The sequence below is a fragment of the Orycteropus afer genome, unplaced genomic scaffold (assembly GCF_000298275.1).
Source record: "Orycteropus afer afer isolate SDZICR_OR568_19922 unplaced genomic scaffold, OryAfe1.0 scaffold00048, whole genome shotgun sequence".
NCBI lineage: Eukaryota > Metazoa > Chordata > Mammalia > Tubulidentata > Orycteropodidae > Orycteropus > Orycteropus afer.
In genome coordinates this window covers 5,511,089-5,528,533 of record NW_006921635.1, presented here as the reverse complement: position 1 = coordinate 5,528,533, position 17,445 = coordinate 5,511,089, and the positions used below count along the sequence as shown (strand labels likewise).

Genomic DNA, 17,445 nt, shown 5'->3' with positions numbered 1-17,445 from the left:
CATTGTTGGAAGGAAAAGCATATTGAATTGAGAGATCAAGTGGGTAACTGGGGACTCTGTGAGACTTTGCTGGAAGCAAATTTGAGGGTTTCTGATGTTAATAATTTTTGAAAATTTTGACCACTTAGGTGAATTTTGTATAGTTTTATGAATTTAAGTTACTTCTGTGTAATACATACATGTACTATATTATAACATATTGTGTGTCAATTATAGTATGTCAGTGGCATTTTACTGCTATTCAGGCCCTTTAAAAGTATTCTCAGACAAGTCTTGATGAGCCGTAAGAGAAGAAAGATTGGGGAGCAGAGTACAGGCCCTATTTCTTGTGTGTGGAGCTGAGGGATATAAAGTGACACAGTGGTTAAGCCATGTTTTCTTTTGTGCCACCAGGTGGCGCCACTGGCCCAGAGAGCCTAGGTTTCAGCCCAGAATAGGAAGGAAAGGAAGTTTGGAGAGCCAGCCCTACAAGTAATGGGGGTGGAGCCAGCATATGGGTAGGGTGAGGAAGAGGTGGTCTTTACATATTTCTTCTCTATGTTGTTGTTGTTGTTTAGATGTTTATGAGGCAGAAAGTGAAGCACGCTGAAGAGTTAAATATCATTTCATCTGATAATTTTTATTTTTCTTTTTTTCTTTCTATATCTGTAGTACCTTCAGAAACAGGTAATACTTTTTAATAGTCACTTTATATTTCTGCATCTTGCTCTTATAATGCTTCTGTTTCTTACCATAGATAATTTAAAATTAATACACCTTGACATATAGCATTGTAAAAATTTGCATGCAAATTTCCACAAATGCAATTAGATTATATAGCCTGTTGAATTTTCTGAACTTTGCATAAATTCTGGTTACAACATTATGCTATTTGTTTAATACCCCAACAGTGGTGTTTTAAAAAGTCTAAATATGGGTGTAAAAAAGATAGCTACCATTTTCAGAATTTACAGTAGTGGGTGTTGGTCATAGTGGAGAAGGAAACACCCAGCTCTCGCTTCTTCCAGCGAATGATAAGGTGTGGCCCAGAGTTGCCAGGGTGACACCAGGAGGTTCTTACAGACAGAGCTGCTGAGCAGGGTCCTCCCAGCATCCCGATGACCGCCCAGCCTTACCTTTTGTTAACTCTGCTTTCATACATGTCTCCTGAAACCCTTGAAGCATTTTTAAAGAGGGGCTTTAATTTTTGGAAAATTTTCAAATCAAGCAATATTATTCCTTATAGAATCACAATTTTACGTTTTCCTTTCCCACTTCTGCCTTGAAAGCATACCATAAGGCCAAGTAATTGCATGTGAATAATTAACTCCTTCATAAGGTGATTTTGTGCACAGAAGATAGAAGATAAATATGCAATATTGAAAAACATAGGTTCCTTAATAATGGCCTTTTAACACAAACTAAATTGCGGTCAGCAGAAAGCGCCTGTTTCTGGAAAGTTTTAGAAACGTATTTACTTTTCCACATTGGCTCCACAGGAGGAGCCCCTTTTAGATTCTGCTGAGACTAATGGTGGTGGCAGCGTATGTCAGCTGTTTTTCTTGTACATTTTGACCTTTAATTGGAGCACAGCTTGGCTCAGTGCCTGGTCCTTTCTGAATACTGTTACTAGACCACATACGTACACACGTATTCTGCAAGGAGGAAGACCCATTTATATGGTTCTATAAAACTCCATAGCAGCTTAGAGTTTTAATTTCTTGGAAAAAAAAAAAAAAGAATGTTGTCTTTAGTGCTCAGTTTCTAAGTAAATACTTACTTAGATGTATGCTTTTCAAAAACAATATGGTTAAATATCTTAAATATTAATTTTTATCCATAGTTCCTGTAATTTTAAGATGAAATAGTAAGGCTTGACTAAGGTGAATGTCATATGAGGCCAGGTTTTTAGGGCCAGCAGTGGCTTCCAGCTTAAGATGGGATGTTAGGAAGGCAACATGTGTCTGTTGGAACCTCTTAGAGAGCTGTTTCCGAACGCAAGCATTGCCTGTGCCTGCTCTGTCCCACCCTCATCCACCCCCAGCCGTGGCTGCTGTTGTGGGCATCTCCCCTGGCTTGCTCTTGGCTCTGAGAATTGCTTGATGTGGGAGCAGTGCTGGGTGGAGCTGGCAGCTAACCTGTAGGTAGATTAACACTTTCATTCCCTAGTGCACACATGCGCATCCGCCCCCATGTGGGATGGGGAGGAGGTAAGAGCTAGTCAGGCTTGCAGTGCCGTGACCACATTGGCTGCTGGAATCTCTTAGGTTGGCATTACCTTGCCCATGAGGGGGGCAACATCCGCTGTAGTAGAAGTGCCAAATGAAAACTCCCTCTGGAGTTCTCTTGTGAAGGAAGCAGGATGGTTAGGCTGTCAGCTGTTCCCTTCCTCCTCTTGATGCAGCTTGCAGTAAGGACAAGGACATGATGGTAGGGGCCACTGCTCCCCATTAGAGCAGTATGAACAGAAGAATCACTCCCTAGCCCTATGGCAGGTGCTGCCCTGGCAGGCCAGCCATTTAAATACAAGCCTCTGCCTATAAAGGCTTTTCTTACACTGTCATTGCCCAAGTCATTGATTTAGCTGTCACACAGAAGCTTGGAGATAACTGCTGCTGGCTGTGAACACGCTGATGCCACCTTTCCCTCAGGCACCAGTGCTCCTCAGTGACAGCAGGAGAGGAGGAGAGGACACAAATGAGTGGGAAGTGTGGAGGGGAAGTGCAGGTCGACCTGCCCCCTGAGCTGTCTGGGCCGGCCGACACTGTAGTACAGCCTGAACTCTGTAGCAGAGTGGCTGTGGGGAAAGTCAGCTCTGTGAAGGAATGGGCCACTTAGAATGGCTTCAGTTATAATGGCTAGGACACTGACCACTGCATAGACATGGATTTGGAAAGTTACTAAACAATTTCCATATGTTTGGCTGCAGGTACTCAGAAGGTATATGTAATCAGTGGGTCCATTAAACAAAAGAGATTATGTTTTGGATAGATTGAGAGACATTTTCTGGGTCACTTCTAAAACACACAAAGTAATTATTTGTAATATAATTTAATGAATTGTGTGACTATATTAAAACTTGTCTCATGTGGCTTAAAATGACTTGGGAAGACAGTGCCCTTGCTCACAGTCCTTTTTAATGCCATTTTCTGGAGAGCATTGTTGGAGGGCTGTGAGATCAGAAGTGGTGTGCCTTGGGAAGCACACTGCTGGTGCGCACTGCTCTTAGGCTCCAGAAATCCCCTGTGGAGCACAGTTGTTAAAGCGTACTTCTTTCATTGTTGTTTATTCCCATGTGTTTTCCTGTAGCCAGTTGTCTAGTTGTATGACCTCAACCAAAACCATCCTTTGCAGATGCATTTACCGACTCTGCAATCAGTGCTAAAGTGAATGGTGAGCACAAAGAGAAAGACCTGGAGCCGTGGGATGCAGGCGAACTCACCACCACTGAGGAGCTGGAGGCTTTGGAGAACGATGTTGTAAGTCAGAACTTTGCAGTTAGAATCAGAAGCTATAGGTGTGTGTATGGCTTCCTGTCTCAGGATTTTTTTTTTTTTTTTTTTTCTTATTACAGTGACTGCATTTAGAGCAACAGTTTATAGTATAAATAGATAGTCCCAGGCAATAAATTAAGAAATATATCTTTTTGTTATTTTACTTGGGAGTGCTATTTATTCTCCTGGATGCTCACGAATTATTTCTTTCTGATTAAAATAAATCATAATAAATGACTTACAAATGTGAATTGGAAACTGGAAAACAGCAGCTTCTTTTGTCTTAAACACTCACTACAGAAGAAGGTGACCTCAGTAAAGTGGTGTCCTGAATGAACCTCTGTTGGTGTCACCTAAAGCTGGGGACAAAGTAGGACATTGTAGGGTTCTTGTTGAGGAAGAGTACTCATTAGTAAGGTATTGTAACTAGATGGCATTAGAATTGAAGAATAAGTAAACTTCTTGGGTCTTAACATCTGAATCTAAAATAATGCCTCGTCACATGCTGTTTTAACTTTTCCCATGACAGTGCCTATAAATCAAGTGCTTAATAAATATTTTATTTTTAGAATTCTGTAAGTTATGTTTTTAAAGCATAGAGCCATAAATCAAAGTTGCTTGCCAAAAAATGAATGTTTAGGGAGAAAATTGGAATTGGATGAAGAATCTTCCATTGAGGATAACAAAAAAAAATCTTTAACACTCATTTGAGTTTAAGGCATTGTTTGCCCAGTTACAAAACTGGGAATACAGGCAACATATCATCGTTAATCTTCAAGCTTTTGAAGGCTTGTGTGCACCTGGTGTGATGGTTCTCCACTCTGCATCACCTCTCTTAGTGGAGGCCTTGGGCCCAGGCACTCCTACACTGCTAGGTAGCTGCATACGGATAGACATGTTCTGGAAATGTTGACCAAAACTTAAAATGTGCATAACTTTAAGAGTTTATTTTAGCCATAATATAGCCATAAGACAGCAAATAATTATGTGTGAGGATTATTATTTTGATGGCATTGTTTCTAATATTGAAAAATTGGAAACATCCTAGAAATCTGTGTATAGGGAATGGGTTCAGTAAATTGATGATAACTCTATTTAGCAGGAGCTCTGGTAGCATAGTGGCTAAGACACTTGCCTGCTAACCAGACGGCTGGCGGTTCAAACCCACCAGCCACTCCTCGGAAGGAAGGTTGGGCAATCCTACTTCCGTAGTGATACTGCCTCGGAAACCCAAGGAGGGGTCGCTATGAGTCGGGGCCGACTCGATGGCACATAACAACAACAACAACGACTACATTTTTATTAAAAAGAACAGAGTGCTGCTATGGAAAGGTAGCCATGATATTTTAAAAAGCAGATTACAAAACAATAAGATCTTACTTGAATTTTTTTAAAAAAGAGCTCATTATATTCTTACATATGTGTAGGCATGAATTCTGGACTTATGCCTCAGAAGCTGTTGTTAGTGGTTACTTATGCATACTGAGATTGAAAGACTTTACCTTTTACTAGGTGCCTTTCTGTACAGTTTGTTTTTTTAAACAGAGCATACATGAGGTAATTTTTAAGCATGCATAGGTAATTGTGATTTCCTGCCTACATATATTAAGGCCCAAGGAATGGCTTTATTCACTTAATTCCTTTACAGTCTTACTGGATGGGGTAGTGTAAGAGAACCCAGGGTTCAAGCAATTGAAGTTGCCGGCACTGTTGCTTGGATCATGCTGTTCTGTCTTCTGAGATGGGTAACAATATGTGTTGGATTTTGCCCCTTCTCACCAGTCAAGCTTTAAAAGGGGCATTGAAACATAAGAGAGATGAGTGATAAGCCAAGCATCAATATTCAACAGTGAACTCCCCGCCCCACTTCTCCCCCCAGTTGATTCTAATAGACTGAAGAGTGCAGTCTGGCTTTTGAGAGTGGTATTTCCTGTAGTGCCCTCTTAGACTCATTGAACAGTAGTGTTATGTGCACTAAGGTTCTAGGTTAAGGCACTGGGGCCCAGAGTTGCAAATGCTGTGGTCCCACAACTGCTAATGGCAAAACCACGTCTAAGCCCTAGCTCCAGTGACTCCATGTAGTGATGACCTGCTCACTGTCTCGAGCCGCCTTCCCAGCAGGGATAGAGTCCCATGGTCCCACCTTGAAATAGTGAGGCAGTGATGGAGCCTTTGCTTTCCCCTTCCTCCTCCCAGAACACTGGTGATGTTTTTGGCTGTCAGAAGCCACCCTGGGCCTACATGTCCCACACAGCCTGATGACCAGTGATCTCAAGATGGGGTGCAGGGGGAGAGGCAAGCACCCTGATCTAAAGAGTTCTGTGAAGCAACGAAAATGCTCGGAACTTGGCACTGTAGCCCTTCAGACATGAAATCATGGTTTGTACAGTTGGGTACCAACTTCTAGAGGCTGGTATTAGATGAAAAGCTTTTCCTTACAGAATTTTTTAAGGAAATTTTTGCCTATTTTTAAATTTTCTAGGTTTTGCTGATACAGTATAGTAGACATTGTTAGTGTAGTGTTGATATGTAACTGAATTGAAGAAGACAAATACTTTGTCATTTTGAAAAATGAGCTTCATTTTCTTCTAGTCTAATGGATGGGATCCCAATGATATGTTTCGATATAATGAAGAAAATTATGGTGTAGTGTCTACATATGATAGCAGTTTATCTTCATATACGTAAGTGTAAAGTTTGCTTTTATTTTAGTGCATTTGTCTTTGATTTTTATCAACTTCAATGATAAAATTGAATAAATGTTTCAATTGGATTTTAAGTGACACAGTTATATGAAAGAGTTACTCTGTTGCTGTGTAAGCTGATAAATTCCTGTTAAAACGGAAGAAATACTGTTCCCTATAGCCTAATGTTATGCTCTAAGTATGTTTTTGTTTTGTTTTGAAGTTATAAAAAATACCAACTTGCAAAGGTAAAGGTTATGGGTGAATGGTCAGTTTAGCCAGTTTTTGAAAATATCATACTGTTCCAAGGAAATGCAGCAAGAAAAGTTCAAATATTGATTAATAAGTAAATGACTAGATCACCTTAACTTGTACAGTTTACCAGTGTTGTAAACTCTAGACTTTGGAAATGGTTGATGATGACAGATACGTAAGCGGTAACTAGTGAATGCTCACTTGGCCTTTTGTTTGTTTCTTGTTTCAGGGTGCCCTTAGAAAGGGACAACTCAGAAGAGTTTCTAAAACGGGAAGCAAGGGCAAACCAGTTAGCAGAAGAAATTGAATCAAGTGCCCAGTATAAAGCCCGAGTGGCCCTGGAAAATGATGATAGGAGCGAGGAAGAAAAATACACGGCCGTTCAAAGGAATTCCAGTGAACGTGAGGGGCACGGCATAAACACTAGGTATTTAAAGGAAATCATGATGCAGTATTTGGATACACAACTCAAGGTCTGTGTGAGAAGGTGTATTGTTATGTTTCATCTTCCTCTGATGTAGCTTAGGTAGAGAATACAAATGGAATTGGTTCAAGATTCTGTTAGAGAAAAAATTGTGGTAATCGTAAGAGTCAGTTGTGTGGAGCTGGGTGTGAGACATACAGTGATGACCAAGCCTAGAAGAGGTGTCATTACAGGACCACAGGCAGGTGGGCGAGTACAGATAACATGGTCACAGTACGATTTGCTAGGTTAGAAGCGTATTCCAAGTTCTGTGAACAGTCAGAATGAGAGCGACTAACATAGCCTGTGGGGTCAGAGAAAGCCTCACAGAGATGGTGACATTTTGTGATAGGATGGTAGAGCTGTCTGCTACCCAGACAGGAGTACAATAAAGAAATTTCTTGCCTGGTGATGAGGCATGTGCCTCGTGAAAGGACCCTGCCAGCTCCAGAAAAGGCTTGTGTTTCCCATGCCTGGATCCCAGGGTACATGTTGGGGATGCAGTGGTGCTAGTTGATAGGAACTGGGGCAATGAAACAGGTTGAGCCAGTCAGTGAAGCATTTTGTGTGCCCTTTTTTTTTTCTTTTTAATTTTATTGTGATTTGAGTGAAAGTTCACAGAGCAAATTCTTCTTCTATGCAGCACTTCACATGCACATTGTCTCGTGACATTGACTGAAATTCCCCACAATGCAACGGCTCCCCTCCCACTTCCTCTCCATAGCCTCCTCTTTCCTGTGTCCTTCCCTCCCATGCACTCCTGCACCCCTCCAGCTGTCTTCCTGTGCATATACAGCCCTTCTAGTCTCCCATCACTGATCTCTTCAAGGGGTGTAGCTGCCTAATGTAAATGTTTAGCTCACATGCCTATCTTTTGTTTCGCTGGAAGCCATAGGAGTGGGTTCAATTCCAGACCTGAAGGGTAGCTAGGGGCCATAGTCTCAGTGGTTTCACCAGGCCCTACCAGACCAGCAAACCTGGTCCTTGTTTTTTTAAAATGATTTTGAATTTTGTTCCACATTGTTCTCCCACTCTATCCAGGATTTCCTCCATAGATCCCCCTCCGAGTGGTTGACAGTGGTAGCTGAGTGTGCTGTATTTTAAAAGATGGCACCCTGTAGATAGGGACAGTGTGAAAGAACTCTGAGGCATTGAGGACCTGCTAAAGCATGTTAGTCTATTCAACATTAGTGCATTGAAATAGTTCAAGAACAAGAACTTACTAACCAGCTGGACCAGGGATGGTGATAGAAAAGTCAGAACAACCAGGAATGGCCCTGAGGTTTGTTTCACAACTAAGCAGATTGATGGTTGTACTAATAAGGAGATAGGGAAACGTGGGGCCAGGTTGAGGAGAGAGTGAGTCCATTTGTATGGTTTATTGCATTCCAGAGGCTTGTGGGTCTTTCATTCATTTATCCATAAGCACATGTTGGAAATCACTTGCTATATGCCTGGTAGAGTAAGATATGCATCCCATCAGATTAGAGTGTGGTAATTTGAAGTGAAATGTCGCGTGGGAGATGTTGACACCGTGAGACTGACTGTGGACTAGAGTTCATTGACATTGCTGATCTGGAAGTTACCTAACACCAAAGAATAGCCAGAAAGAGAGCTGAGAGCTCAAAGAAAAGGAAGTTGAACAAGACAAGAAAGAAAGTTTCAAGGAGACCACGATTGCTAGTTAGCCATTGAGATAGATGGCAGGGAGGGTAAGAATGAGCAAACAGCTACTAACCTTTGTTCTTGGGAGGACAACCTGAGGGAAGGGGAAGCCCAGAGGCTAGAAACCAGGGTGAGACGGAAGAACAGGTGTGGATGGAAATGAGGCAGTCTGATTTAGGGGTTAACCTCTTCCTAAAGCATTCCTTTCTGTCTAAATACTGTTAAATGTTTCATTGGTCTGGTACCTGTGGTATAAAATAATTGAGAGCATCTCTTGTTTTCAGGGAAAATAAGTATATTCCACCTGGACAAAGAAACAGAGAAGTCATATCCTGGGGGAGTGGGAGGCAGAGTTCACCACGGACAGGCCAGCCGGGATCAGGCTCCATGCCATCAAGAACTGCCCCTCATACTTCCGATTTCAACCCGAATGCTGGTTCAGACCAAAGAGTAGTTAATGGAGGCAAGTATTTTGACCAAATTTGTCAATGTTGTCGATCAAATAATATGGTTTTCTAAATACTTAACAGCAGTTGATATAATTGATTAAAATGTGCACACCTTTGATGATTTTTGCAGAGTAGTTTTCATGTTAAAATTATTTCAGATTTGCTTTTGTGGATATCATATTAGTCAAATGTTATATAAGTCATTGGTATGCACAGTACTTAGGATAAGAAATAGTCGTGTACTAAAATAAAGTGCTAACTTTAACCCAAAGACATGCACTTGGCCAAAACAAATTCCACATATAAAGAAATTGGAAACTTTGGGTGGATTCTCAATTTTGAAAGCACTGGATGATAAAAATATTTAGACATCGTTTATATGGAAAATCATAACCCACGTCAAGTGCTCAGTGTTTCATATGGATTCATTTTCCTTATGTATATATTTATATTCTACTTATTTCAAGAAAGGATTTAAGGTAATATTCATTATGAGATATGACCACAAGTTTGATGAAGAAGTGAGAAATGAGCCTAACAGAACAAGAAAAACAAGTCTTAGTGTAGGGGTGGATGTTGCGATTTAGCCCCTTGAGTAAAGGAAATGCACATCATCAGTAGAGAGACGTAAGTTGAATGTAGCTCATAGATTTTTAAAAATTGTATGTCAGGGGTACTGAATAGCAATACTGGGGATTGTATGAAAATATGGTAGTCAGGTATGTTACTAGCTTACAGAACAAAGTAGACATTTAAATTTGAAAAGTTAGAGAACACTAAGTTTCCAATTTCATTGAACATCTTCTCCAGAATTCCTCTCCAAATAAACACTCTTGAGTATTTACTGAATGTGGTATTTGAGGATGAAATTTCTTTGCTCATTGAGTAAAGAATTTTAGTTATTTGTGAACAGAATTTTCAAAGTAAGAAACTGGAAAGGGGGCTAGGCAGGGGATGATACTCAAGTGTGTGGAACTGTGGAGAGGAGACCTGGACTGTTCCTGAGATTAAGGTAAGTGGTGTGTCCTTGAAACGCTAGCTCTGTTTTGACTGTGCACACCCAGCTGTGTGGATTTATCTGGTGACGACTGCTCTGTAGCTGCACTGTTTCTTCAGCAGTCTCATAGATAGTGAGGAGCTGTATCTCTTAATTCAAAGGTCCCCTTTCTTTTTCCAACTTAATAAGATTAAGATAATATTTTTTGAAAAGATGATGAATAGTAACCTTTGTCACTCCTGTGACTCCAGAAAATGATAATGTTTTATTTCTCCTTAAATGGGACTTGCTTAATGACATTTCAAACTGAACCTTAGGTTCAGTGTAGACTAGATGAAAATCATGGAGGACTGCAAGGAACCAGCATTTCTAATTGGATACGATTACCATTACTTGTTTTCCTTATGTTTCAAAAGCTAAAACTAATACAGTAAACAGTCTTACTCCTCAGTTCCAAGATGTATTGTGTGAAATTATCTAGCGTATGCTGCGCTCCTTGTAACAACTGATCACTGGGAAAGCAGGGTTAACAGGCAAAGTCTTAACTGTCTTCTTCAGTAGTATTTGTAGATCCTAATTAACCCTTTGGGAACGTGTACTCATTTAAACAGACTTAATTTTAAGGAGGTTAAAGTAAAATGTGAATCTGTGTCAGTTAAGTTATGCTAAAACTTAGCACAAATCAAATGACTGTCCTCAAAGGGTTAAAATGTACAAGAAATCATTTTTGTCATTTTACTTTTTTTCTGTTTACTTTTTCCCTCATTTTTTTCTTTAGTTTTTATACTTTCCTTCATATCATTTGTTCTGTCAGGTGTTCCCTGGCCATCGCCTTGCCCATCTCCTTCCTCTCGCCCACCTTCTCGCTACCAGTCAGGTCCCAACTCTCTTCCACCTCGGGCAGCCACCCCTACACGGCCGCCCTCCAGGCCCCCCTCGCGGCCATCCAGACCCCCGTCTCACCCCTCTGCTCATGGTTCTCCAGCTCCTGTCTCTACTGTGCCTAAACGCATGTCTTCAGAAGGTACAATACCACAATTTGTTCATGTTTCTGTTTGTCTTTGTTTAACTCCTATGTGAGTTTATAATTACCAAATAGTTTCCTCTTCATTATTTAATAACCTATAATTTCCGTGTTTTAACTTTAGTTTATTAAAGCTATTTCTATTAACCTTTTGTTCATTAGAGAGAAATTCGATAAATGCTGTGTGAAGCTATGAACTGTCCTGAGTTTGTAAGAAGGGGGTTTATCTCTGCCTGGTGAGGATGCTCCTTTACCATCCCAGAAAAGTCAGCTCCGTCAGGGCTTGTTCCCCCTTGGTGGTGAGGGTAAACCATGAGCTCAAGACTCCCTGGGGAGCCTGTCATTGGACAGCTCCTTGGTCAAGGCACTGCACTGTAGTGGGGGCTGCAGGCAGGAGTGCGGGTTAGGGCTCCTTCGGGAGAGGGCGTTCTGGGTGGCTGTCTGTGTGTGTCTCCCTTTAGATCACGGTCTAGCACAGAGTATAAATGCTTGAGTGTTTAGAACATTGGCTTTGAATATCATGTAGCAGAAGACTTCTTTGATTTAAGAAAGTCCCTGATCTAAGATAAGTTGTTGATAAAAACTACATATTAACTTGCATCTTCAGGTATTTTGTCTTGCCCTTGTCAGAAACAATAAAATCCTGTGATTCTTTCATTTAGTATTTGATACTAAAGTCACCATTCCTACTAGTCAGCTACAAGGATGTGGTGCAGAAAAGTTATATTCTAATTTAAAATAAGTGTGTAAATTAAAACCTGCTTTCCATATGTGCTTGTCCTTTTGCTGTTAGTTCAGAGTATTGGTATTAAACTTTTAATCTGATATGTGTATTAAAATTGCAGTTGATATATCTTAGGTTGGGAATAGTAAAGTTGTCTGGTATGAACTGTTTACTGGAGAAGACCATGTTGTCTGCTTTGAAGTACATTGTCATCCAGGTAGAGAGAGAGGGCGTGGATCCTGACCAAAGCATCAGGCCTTGGACAGCAGAAGGCGGTGACCTTCTCAGGAATGCCAGTAATTGTGGCCACTCAATAGAAAGTTAAAGTCTAATGAAGTATTTGTTGTGGTTCATTGTTTGAGTGAGTGTTTTATATATTGAGGGTAGATTAGATCAGACATGGCTCTTTAATGAGTTTGAACATTTTTACCACATTAAGTTGAAAGGACCATTTGTGGCCTAACTCTTCATAGAAATAAACCTTCGTGAGTCAGGGATGTTGCATTTCAGTTTTCCTTTTCACTAATTTGAGTGAAAATGTTTTCTAGTCAGATAGTTACTTGGCATGAAAGCATTTTTGAAGTGTCAGCTTCAAAATGAAAAACATTAAATACAGAATTTGTCTTTTTAATAATGTAGGAAAGTATATTTTTTTCTTACAAGTATTTATATTACCAAAAGAAATGCATTTTTAAAAGTTACATTGATTTCATGGAGCCCACCAACCACTCCTTGGAAGGAAGATGAAGCCATCTGCTTCCATAATGATACTGCCTCGGAAGCCCAAGGAGGGGCTGCTGTGAGTCGAGTCCGACTCGATGGCACATAACAATAACAACAACAACAGTGCCAACAGGCTTCTTGGTCTTTGTCTACCGAGCAGTATCAAACAATATACAAATGCACCTGCCCAGTTCTGAAATCATTCTGTGATATGAAACGTAGCTCAGTTGGGAATTATAATACGTAGGATTAACATTCTTTCTAAGACCATGTCCGTGATTCAGTTCCTGCACGTTAATTTGTTGCTCTGAGGAGTTGGGCAGCCAGGGCCCAAGGGGCCTGGCTCTGCCTTGAAAAAGGTTTTTTTGCTGAGGTGTCAGCACTGTCAGGCTTCTGGGGTAAGGGCCATTCTGCCCACTGTTGCCTCCTGACTGCGTGGTTTTAATGCACTGTATGTGTTGTTAGAAGAAGTTACTGACAGGGTGACCCAATTAAGGATGTAGATTTTTGACAATTCATATAGTGCCTGTTTCCTTCCCAATCTCAACTATTCTGGTCTTACAAGTCATGTTTGCAGTAGAATTTTCAGTGCAGCCTAAAGTTGCTTACAGTTGAGAGCCATTTTAAGCTATGGCTTGTAAAATTGATTGCCATAGCAGCAGAGGTAGATAGTCTTAAGATTCTGGTGAAATGTAAGAAGGGTATGTATCTATACCCCAGGAGTAGAGAGTTATATAAGAATTAACAGTCAGCCTTTCATCAAATAATGTATTATCTTTTTCTAATTTTAACAGTAATGTGGAAAATTTGGAGAAGAAAGCTAAAAGTATAGGTTAAAATAAAAACAATTCCATCGTGTAGCCATAACGTCTGTTACCATTTTATTATATTTATTTTATATCCCTACAAATATTAGATATGGACTAATAAACAAATTCTCAAAATTCTTTTAAGGATTATGACATCCTATTGTTTGATTTCTTACCAACTTCATCCTTCCCTTTATTTAAAAACAAAGGGAAATAAAATTTGTTCATAAAACTTTGTGGTGTTCCACAAAATAACTGAGTTGTTACGGTCAAAAATATGTGTGGCTTTTCTTTCTTTTTTTAATCAAGGAGTTACTGAACTACTTCTATAGAGTTAGTGAGTGAGTGAGACAGAGAGAGAGAGAGTGTGTGTGTGTGTGTGTGTTTAGGAAAACTGTCATAGTCATGGACATTGTGGCATTTATACCATGTTTACTGTTCCTTTCTTAGGACCTCCAAGGATGTCCCCAAAGGCTCAGCGACACCCTCGCAATCACAGAGTTTCTGCTGGGAGGGGTTCCATTTCCAGTGGCCTAGAATTTGTACCCCACAACCCACCCAGTGAAGCAGCCGCTCCTCCAGTGGCAAGGACCAGCCCTGCGGGGGGAACGTGGTCGGCAGTAGTCAGTGGGGGTAGGTAACGCTTGGCTGGGGCAAAATGACAGTGTTCGGTTTGTCATTTTATTTGTTTTAAAAAGGGCTGACCTCAAGCTCTGTTGGAGGACGTGTGTTTGAGGCTGTCTTTGCCAGTTAATTCAACCAAGTGAGTCTCCTATATGCTTAAGAGGGTGGGGGTAATGAAATCGGGAGGCCTGCATTTTATGCTGAGTTTCACTGTTGTATTAGAGCCAATTATGTAATCTTTCTGAATTTCTTTTTCTCAACTGGGAAAATCCTTCTTGCCTGATCTCCTTTAGATGGGATTGTGATCAGTGCCACTCACATGTAAGGCGAATGTAGTACACAACTTCATTTGGAGAGACCTTGTTTTCTGTTTTCTTAGCAGCTTTGTTTGCTGTTTGAGCCCACAATAATTTTTCCAAGGCTTATGGTACAGTGTGTTTCCTTAACATCTGTATGTGATACTAATTCCCACTTACATATCCCTTATAAGGAATGTCAAACCCACACTAGGGGCCAAAGTTATCTGCAATTAGTCTAGGGAATATGGTGATAGCAGCTCTAATCATGTAACAGATACGCTTGGGCAGGATTTTACAGTTAGGCCCCGATGGCATTGACTGCTGTGCAGTCCTGTCCTTCCTGCTTTCCCTTGTGAATACTGGGGAGCGATAGCAGGCAGTGATTTCTCGTTTTGGTCTTCATCAGTCCACGGAATCTTGAAAAGGAGAAAGATGTTTAAACTGAAGCAAAAATACCCCAGCTCTCTTAAATGCCAGTTTTTAGTTGTATGTGCTGTCCCCTCTTGCTACCTGTTATCGTCATTGTCCTACAATTGTCTTTGTATTTTCTCTCTCAGTCATCAGTTCTATTAACAGCAAAATAGAGTTTTAAAATCCTTATTTCCTCAGCTGTACTTTTTAATCATATGACAGTGTTCAGATGATCTGGAACTGAACTTTGAGAGGAACAACGTGATTATAGTGCGAGAGAATAAAGCAGAGTGGTTAGAGATGTGCCCAGAACAGTGTCTCAGGTTTGATGGAAAAATGGCAGTTGTTGAAGGATAGTCCCCCTGATGACCCTCGTGCTGAACTGAAGCACATTGGAGCATTTCTCCCAGCCTTTGAGTCTGAGCTCTGCCGATGCGTTTATAATGGAGATGAAGCCTCTGAGGTGTTTATTACACGTTCAGATAGAAGACGAATGCTTGCTGGGATGATCTTTCACTCCTGGCTAAATTGGGTCCCTGGTTTCCTTAGTTAACACGCAGTATATCTTGATGTGCTGTAAGAAAGAGCATATAGGATTAGCTGTGATCGGTTTCCAAAAGGTCACAGCCTTGGAAACCCTGTGGTGCCATTCTGTGCTGCACGCTTGCAGGCACCAGGGGTTGGGATAAACTCAACGGCAACCAACAAGCCACTGGAAGGTGTTTTGGTTTATTATTTGGAGTAGGAAGTTATGCACCTACTAATTTAGGGGTCTCCCTCCCTTTCCTGCTTTTTAAAAAGAAGCATTGCATTTAGTCCCACTCTTTATACAGAATGTTACTATGTTTATCATAAAGCACAGCCTTTATCTTGCCTTAGGGGCCGGTTTCCACTTTCATTTAAAATACTGTCTTTTATTTATGAGACTGGTCATGTCTTTCAGAATAAATGCTTCTGATTTGGGGGTGGGGCACAGATATACCTAGGTGTTAGTAATTGCTGTTCTTCAGACGTTTGTGTTCTAACAGCAGTCACCACTATTCCTAAGACTTTGGGAAAGAAAACAGGGTGGTAGGTTAAAGAGTATTTGAGATCAGGAGTGGGGAGTACTACTTTAGCTGGATCTTCAGAGAAGCCCAACCCCTCTTTGAGGAAGTGATGCTTGAGCTGAGAACTTAATGATAACTTTCCCATTTCTTCTAGTTCCAAGGTTATCCCCTAAAACCCACAGACCCAGGTCTCCCCGACAGAACAGTGTTGGAAGTACTCCTGGTGGGCCAGTTCTTGCCTCTCCCCCAGCTGGTATTATTCCGACAGAAGCTGTTGCCATGCCTGTTCCAGCTGCATCTCCTACACCGGCTAGTCCTGCATCCAACAGGGCTGTCACCCCGTCTACAGAGGGTATGTAAGGAAGGCTTCCAAAGCCACACTGTTGGTAAAGTTGAGGGTTGGGGTTTAATTTAAGTAAAAAATCCTGTGTTGTGTTATTCCTGGGTACTGTATTTGAGCACACATGTAAAATTTTTACGTACGTGACATTAGTTTAAGTAGTACTATTAATTTCATATGTATTACTCTTGCATGTGTGTTATCAGGATTAACATTGCTGGATGTTAAATATCTTTGTAAGGGTCTGTACTATCTACAAAGGAGAAAGGCCTCTTTGTAAAAAGAAGTGCTCATTTCCAAAAGGATAGGAGACCAACATGGTGGAATGTTTTCCTTCTCTATGACTTCTGTCTAAATTTGAATTTAAATTTTTTTTTTCTTTTAGCTAAAGATTCCAGGCTTCAAGATCAGAGGCAGAACTCTCCTGCAGGGAACAAAGAAAACATTAAGCCCAGTGAGGCATCACCTAGTTTTTCAAAAGCTGAAAATAAAGGTTAGAATTTTAGAGATGCTTAAGGTGTAACTGCAGAATTGGGAAACTGTGTGTGTGATCCCGTGTCCAATATAGGGATTGTGGTCAGCATTTTTTCTTGTTTTATGCTTATTTAAATGCATAGATTAACAAATGCCAAAATCCATAATTACTATCTTGAATTTTTTTTCACTTTAATAGACATTTTCATTTCTAACATTCTATTTTAAAAGAATCTTTAGGTTAAAGATTAAAAATAAATCTGTATCTGACACTTCTTTATTTTGCAGGTATATCACCGATTGTTTCTGAACATAGAAAACAGATCGATGATTTAAAGAAATTTAAGAACGATTTTAGGGTAAGTGTCATATTGGACTAATAAGTTAGAATATTAAGCAAATTAAGTATTTTTATATCAGTCATTTATAAAATGCATTCTAGACACACTCAGAAACCATGTGTGTAGAAAGCTAAACACTTGTCTTTGCCTGTGCTTTAAGTGGAGTAATGACAATCATGAGATCTCATAAGAATGGTAAAGGGTGTCAAGTGAAAGAGATTCCAATCCTGAGATTTAAAGCCACCATACACATCAATTGTCATCTGAGCTCCTGTGATTGCTTTGTTCTAGATCTGAGTAGAGTGGGGCCAGTGCATTCACTGCATTCACTGTCTGGTGTGGTGAGCAGGAAGGAGGTGGACAGGCCCCTGGTGCTCTGAGGTAGCTGCACTGATGTACTGACTGTGATAAATCTTTCTGGTATGTTTGCCATCTCAGACAGGCTTCACAGAACTCTGAGCTCTCGCTGAGAACTTCTGTTCTTTCACACGTTATTTACTATAATAATCTGTAGGTGGTTGTTGTTGTTGTTGTTAAGTGCTGTCGAGTCGTTTCCGACTCATAGCGACCCCATGCACAGCAGAACGAAACACTGCCCGATCCCGCGCCAGCCCCACAATCCCTGCTATACTTGAGCCCAT

The 17,445-nt window shown here is 40.6% G+C and overlaps 1 protein-coding gene across 1 annotated transcript in view; it reads left to right on the top strand.

The window, feature by feature from the left end:
* Positions 1–17,445, top strand: part of ATXN2 (ataxin 2) — a 192,646-nt gene that overhangs the window by 120,586 nt on the left and 54,615 nt on the right. The window contains exons 6-14 of the mRNA XM_042780579.1: positions 3,334–3,458; positions 6,066–6,157; positions 6,642–6,839; positions 8,825–9,003; positions 10,801–11,010; positions 13,717–13,899; positions 15,804–16,001; positions 16,375–16,482; positions 16,752–16,822. Coding sequence (XP_042636513.1) covers positions 3,334–3,458; positions 6,066–6,157; positions 6,642–6,839; positions 8,825–9,003; positions 10,801–11,010; positions 13,717–13,899; positions 15,804–16,001; positions 16,375–16,482; positions 16,752–16,822 — 1,364 coding nt within the window. The remainder of the gene's footprint in view (positions 1–3,333; positions 3,459–6,065; positions 6,158–6,641; positions 6,840–8,824; positions 9,004–10,800; positions 11,011–13,716; positions 13,900–15,803; positions 16,002–16,374; positions 16,483–16,751; positions 16,823–17,445) is intronic.